Source organism: Stereum hirsutum (assembly GCF_000264905.1).
Source record: "Stereum hirsutum FP-91666 SS1 unplaced genomic scaffold STEHIscaffold_21, whole genome shotgun sequence".
NCBI lineage: Eukaryota > Fungi > Basidiomycota > Agaricomycetes > Russulales > Stereaceae > Stereum > Stereum hirsutum.
The window spans coordinates 421,267-427,815 of NW_006763151.1; the positions used below are offsets into that span (position 1 = coordinate 421,267).

General features: G+C 50.7%; 1 protein-coding gene across 1 annotated transcript; it reads right to left on the minus strand.

Annotated features, from left to right (window-relative positions):
* Positions 1–270: 270 nt before the first annotated feature.
* STEHIDRAFT_172830 (uncharacterized protein) lies at positions 271–6,290 on the minus strand (the record flags this gene model as incomplete). Its single annotated transcript, XM_007310725.1, has 26 exons — positions 271–372; positions 425–681; positions 752–849; positions 908–1,103; positions 1,177–1,345; positions 1,402–1,727; positions 1,784–1,974; positions 2,029–2,061; positions 2,128–2,167; positions 2,229–2,386; positions 2,446–2,562; positions 2,629–2,732; positions 2,797–2,822; positions 2,899–3,256; positions 3,324–3,478; positions 3,534–3,594; positions 3,659–3,729; positions 3,787–3,911; positions 3,970–4,072; positions 4,128–4,246; positions 4,312–4,726; positions 4,788–4,940; positions 5,001–5,107; positions 5,166–5,595; positions 5,654–5,868; positions 5,926–6,290. 26 exons carry the CDS (start codon positions 6,288–6,290, stop codon positions 271–273), a joined length of 4,494 nt encoding a protein of 1,497 aa, XP_007310787.1.
* Positions 6,291–6,549: the final 259 nt, after the last annotated feature.

Here is a 6,549-nt window from a genome sequence, read left to right on the forward strand (position 1 = left end):
CGGCGAGTGCGGAGATCCCCGGTAGATGTGGCGCTACTTCGATGTACACAATTAAATGAGTGGCGCAAAGGTGGCGATGGGTTCTCTGGTATTATAAACGCTGACGAGCAAGGCAGTCATTCGAGAAGCTCGGTTCGCATAAAGAAGGGGCGTTCGCTTGTCTAATCAATCGACGACCCCATGCAGAATACAGTAAACATCTATCATTAGGTAAGTGAAGTGCCGTATCGTCCGGTGAAGAAAGAAAACCTGAGGCCATCCGTCATAAAATCATTTAGCGCTCGACTTGTGAGGAAGAATTCGTTTCAGTGGCCCGAGAAGGCTCCCAGTTCTTATGCGGAAAATATACGTCAAAAGGTAGATCATAGCAGCCTAAACCAGGTGTCAATACTCATTGTGATAGCACGGGCATAGAGTGACTCACGTTGAAGAAGATATATGCCCACAAGAGGCCGAAGTTCCTCCAATGTTGGGAGTAGAAGATGTTGAAACTACCCTCGAGGAATTCGTCTGTCGTACGAGAAGCGCAGTAGGTGCACACATCGGTAACGTTGCTATCCACGATGTAGCCCCCGGCAACGCTGATGAAGGGATCAAGGTATTGGCCACATGTCTGGCCTGTTGGCGGGGAGACGGTCACGTATTCCACGTCGGCGCATGTAATCTCATAGCCCCCAATAGCTATTGGTAGACGACATTAGCAATCAGCACGGACTTTGGTCAAGACATAGACGCTGGGGAAAAAACCAACCTTGACCGAGAAGACCTCCGACTAGATAATTGAAGGGTGAGAGCCGGTACATCCATTTCCACCAACCAAGTCGAGCAAAAGGCTGAAGGACACCAGTACTGTGGGACAGAGATCAGACTTCTCCAAAGACGTCGAGAAGAAACCTCGAAAACCTACAAGTTGATAACGAATGAAAACAAGAAACTGAAAAGCAAGGCTGCGATTGGCGCATCCGGACTCATCGCGGCGACGGCTTGCCCAAAGCTCGTGTACCATAACGGGAACATGATAGCAAGCATCAAGTAGGTGTATCCACCGCGCTCGGTAGGGAAGCCGACTGTCCAATACCAACAGAGGAAGTATAGACTTGAGCCTGGTTAGACAGTAAGAACGGGAGATCACGCGGATTAGTTTGGATGCAGCCCTGGAAGGGGGGAAAAGCGCACCAAAAATATTCCATGGTAACTCTGCGAGAAGTTGTGCGGTCATCAAAGCCGTCCAGCTATACATGCGGCTCGGCCGCTCTCTGACCTCGTAGATGCTGCGTGCTTCGATGAAGAGAACTTGCAGCTGGTTTGAGACAGGTGCGGATACAACAAGTCCCAAGAAGATAGCCTAGAAAGAACCATCAATTTCCATTCGTCATAAGAGACGCACGCACGAAGACTCACAAAGAGTTTATTCTGCGTCCCTTGAATAGTCCATTTGGATTTCCAGAAAGTAAAGCCGATGAAGAGCCCAGCGAAAACGTTTAGCGCCAACTTGGCGACGACGTATTGTGGGTCACGCCAGCGACGCTGCAAATCACGTTTCAGAAGAGTTCTTACTTGGTACAACCAGCCTGTTGTGAATTCGGTGTGAATCTCAGTCTGCACGGGCGGATGGTCACGGCCCTCGGCAAGAAGATCGTCAATCTCTTTCTGGGCAGCCTTCGCCTCGTCGGACTTCGACCAAATTTCGTGCCAATCGACTTCAGTCGTGGCGGTGGCACCCGCACCTGTGTGATCATTGTTTGTCATATTTCAAGGTGCAGAATGTGAGGGTAGAACATACCGATAACATCGAGAATGTATTCTGCAGGGTTGTGTTGAGGAGGACAGGGATAACCGCCGTGGCTCTCGAAGTAGTCGAGCATCGTTGTTGAATTGGGACCTAGATCACCAAAGTAGACTGTCTGTCCGCCCTTCTTCAAGAGAAGGAGGCGGTCGAACACTTGGAATAATTCCGAAGACGGCTGATGGATGCTGGGGAGAAAGATCGATGTCAACAGCCCATATACAGTAAAGGAACAGGCTTACGTGCAGAGTATGGCTTGTCCGTGATCAGCCAGCCTGCCAGAAACCGAAGGAAATGAGCTCGACATTCGGAACATACATTCGGACGTCAGAAACACTCACCTACGAAGGAAGACCATGATAGCCCAAGCGCTCTGCGAGTCTGTGCGGGATGATCAATGAGACGTGCGTGAGCATCTTAGCTCGAAACTATGGTTACAGACCTAATCCAGACGTCGGCTCGTCCAGGAACAAGAGCAGCTTGGGTTTGGCGGCGAGTTCGACACCAATGGTAGTTCGCTTCCTGTGTTCAACTCCCAAAGATCCTACGATGGCATCCGCATAGTTCTGGAGCCCACAAATCTTCAGCACAGTATCGACGCTGCAAGATAATATTAGCGAGACACTCAGCGGCGTGGCCCAGATAAGGTGCAGACTTACTATGCCTCTTTCTCTTCCATGGGGACGCTAACGGGCTGACGCAATCTAGCCGAGAATAATAAAGCTTCGCGGACGGTTGCACTGCGGAGGTGAGTGTCCATCTGCTGGCAATAGCCACTGAAAACAGCCAAGGGTGAGGTCGAAGGGATAGAACAGAATGACGAAAGAAGAAACGAGGCGTACGTCTGAGCTTGGAAGTCGGTGGGAAGGGAGTGTCCGTTCACCAAACGCTCTCCAGTGACAATTCCCGTCGATTGACGCTGAGCTAGCACGTTGAGTAAAGTAGTCTCAAAACAACACGAAAGTAAGTACTCTGGCCTGTGCCACATAGTTCGGCGGGAGGTATCGCACCTTTCCAGCGCCAGACTCGCCCATAACTATGAAATGATGGAGACAGTCGTCAGTCTACGATATCGGATCATTGAGAGAATCGGCGTGAGTGAGAATTCTTACGAGCAGTGAGCTTTCCAGGTGCCACATATCCCGAAACATTATCCAGCAGTCGGCGCATCTCACCACCTCCTACCGGTACATTATACTCCAGATGCTGCCAAGTGAAGACATCGTGCGCTCTCGGTGTGGCTTCGAGTGCCTTTTCGACCTCTGCGACATTGTTTTCTTCACCGACGGGCGTCTTCTCAGGAGGACCTCCCTTCTCCTCGTCGATTTCCTTGTTTGTGAGTAGATGGGCTGTGGTGCCACGCTTGTACAGGGTGGATGACGTTCGGGCGGACGTAGACGTATTGAATTCGGTAGCGAGTAGAAGGCCAGATATGAAGAGAACGCCGAAAGCAACGACGAAGCCGAAGTTCTGCAAATGGTTGGTGGTGAGGTTCATGTGTCGGCAAAAGCGAGCGAAGAAGTGATGCATTATTTACCCGCCACACGTTACTGAAGGAATACCCGAATGATAACGAGATGAACCTGTTGCCATCGACTACAGGAGAGCCTGACACAGAGCCCACTGTTGTGCAGACTTGATTGGACAGGGATATATTGGTATAGCCAGGGCCACTGGGCACAAATGTGGCGCCTGAATACCATGTTATGACAATTGACACATCACGAGTCGGGTGAACAGAGCTCACATGTACCGTTGAGGGTGTGGAACTCGTTGGACAACACACCCTCGAAACCCCATCTTAGAGGCTACAGCGAGTTCGTGAAAATCATTATCAGCAAATACACTTTGTCTCAGAGAAGGACCTCCTACGTTGATATATGTGATCCACCTAAGAGCACCGATCATGGAAGGCTTTGGGATGGCATAGCCGGTGTAGAGAACTGGATGGACCAAAACAGTGAGAACCAGAAACAGAGAGGGTAGGGGTGATGACCAACCTAGACCAAGGAGCAAAATACCGGCAACGGTCTGTGCAGGCGCAGGTGCTCCAAAAGCGGCAGCAATGGTACGGAACCACGCCTTCATGGTGATGGTCATCGTGAAGATGAATATGAAGAATATGCTGCGAATGATGTAAATTTGCATCAGGGAAATGGCAGAATCAGTGAGTAACAACGTACAAGAATTGGCCAGCTGAACGCTGGAGGCCAACCAAGAAGTATAAGATAACACCGAAGACCAAGAGAGTGAAGAAGGTGATGGGGATGTCCACGAGAGTCAATGCTGTACTATTCGTCAGCGTGTGATTTCCGGTTCAAGAGAGATTCACGCTACATACCTGCAGCTTCGATGAAAGGATGATACATTGCGGCCTTGTAATGTTTGATGACGATAGGGCGTTGGACGAACAGGGCAGGTATCTCGGACATAGATGTCAATGCCGCGAAGAGAAGGGCACTGAAAACAGAGAAGGTCGATGATATCAGACATCAAAATTCTTCAAGGCGTCGTAAACAACTCACAAGAATATCACGCCGCCGCGAGAAAAATACGCTAACGTCGATTCGGCCATGTTCAAGAAGGCAGTGCCGACGATGACAGCTTGAAGGATGAACGTGACTAGGTGGATAATCTCGTGCGACATGTTGCCTCTTAAAATCTGAAGTCTCCGAAGAGACACCGCCCTGGCCTGCATGAAGAGCGAGACCGTGTACGGACTAGCCTTGCTCTGAGTAGTGGCACGTTCCGCCCGAGCACTTTCCTTGTACCCTTGTATCTTTTCCGGTTTACCGACAAACTCAGCGCGATACGAGCCGATATCTGCCTGATTAGCCAGGCCAGCTTCTGAAGCGATAAAATGTTCTGCGAATTCAATGGAAGTGCGTGGCGCGCGGGACTCGAACCCGGGGCGTACAATACGAGCACTTGGATCGGTCACTAGGATAAGGGGATGTCATGGAGGAGGATATTCTGTCAAGTAGAGGCATGAACGGCTCACCAGCAACGAGAAAGTCTGCGGTGGTCTGTCTGGGAGCCGGGTTGAATCCAATATCAATGAAGTGTTGACGAGCTGCGCTGGCTGATCCGAAATATGCCATACGACCTTCGTAGATGACGCAGACCTTATCGAAGTGTTCGTACAGCTGCTCGCCTGAATAAAGAGCTCAAGTTAGGGCAAGGAAAGGCAATAAAAAATAATGCAAGGTCGTACCTGCTTGGTACAAAGATACGATGGTCGTCATACGCCCGATGTCCGTACCGATGCGCAAAGCGCTGACGAACTCCAGTGCCGTAGACGCATCAAGTCCTCGCGTAGAGCTCCACGAAGCAACGTGAGACAGTGTGGGTTGAGTGTAAAGCAGAAAGATGGACTCACTTATCCCAAGAATTGATCTTCGACCGTAATGCAAGTGCTTCCGCAATTGAAACCCGCTTCTTCTCACCACCAGACACGCCACGCAGCGCGGCATCACCGACGGGGGAATTCTTCACGTGTCGAAGACCGAAGACCGTTTCCAGACAATCTACGAATAGGCGTACGAGCTCTTCACGCGATTGTCCGTCCATTCGTACGTGAGGAGTTCGCATCTTTGCGGCGAAGCAAAGCGTCTGGTCGACCGAAAGCGTGGGGAAATGGATGTCGTCCTCGTCACAGTAAAGGACGTCGCCGCGGTAATGTTTCTCGATCTCAGCGGGCGAGAAGGAATCGTAGTGAACTTCCCCTTCGACGGAGCGATACTCACGGCGTTGGTTGGCGAGAGTCTTCAAAAAAGTGCTACAGCCTGATCCAGGGCTACCCAAAACAACTACACGATTGTATCAGTATTCGAGAACAAATTGTAGCAACAAAAGATGGGGACTGACGGAGCATCTCTCCCGGGCGTACAACACCTTCAAATCCGGACAAAATGTCCCGGAGAGGGGGTTTTCGAGTCTCGCGGAGCGACTGCAAAAGAACGCGTGGGTTGAATAGAGAGCCAAACGTTGATTGGTAGTTCTCAGCAGAGCCCAGCCCGATGACTCGCAGATCCTGAAACATAACTCCCAGCTCTCGTGTGTGTATATGTGACTTCTCTTTTCTATGGCAGTAGATACCATTAGCTTCAAAGTAGACCAAATGAGCGGGCGCCAAATACCTCTTCATGACCGTTCTAAGCGTTCTTTCTAGATCGAAAGGTTCATCTCCCTTGGGGGCAGCCAGGGTTGTTGTCGTGTCAACTGTCGAGTGACTCCTAATCTTCTGGACTGGGACGTCTGGAATATCGCTGGTATGGACGGCTGCGGACATGTGGCTCATGGTGCGTCTGAGTTGCTCGACTCCAGCAGGATCAAAAAAGTCAAGAGAAACATGCGAGACGGAAGAATTCCTGCGTGGAACAGTATGAATGGTCGCGGGTGATTGAGAGCGGGGTTCATCGTGAATAGCCGCGTCGCCATTGTACGGGCCAGAGGCTGAATCTTCGTCTTCGGGGACGCGTCCTAGCTGGGAAAGATCAGCCATGGCACCTAGCAAGCCGGATAGGGTGTAGAGATGGATGTGAAGCAGGGCAGCGAGACGTGCACAAGCGCTCCGATTCGCGCTCGTTATAAGTATACAAATCGTACGGAGTAGAATATCATTTTTCAAGGGGGTTCTAGTGTGCTATTCGGCCGTTTACGGCGCCCTAAACATGATGAGGGCGACGCTCTATGAACTCGATGACTTTAATTTGACCATATTGCTTGAGCAACGTCGAGACCACGGCTCCGGGACAATACAC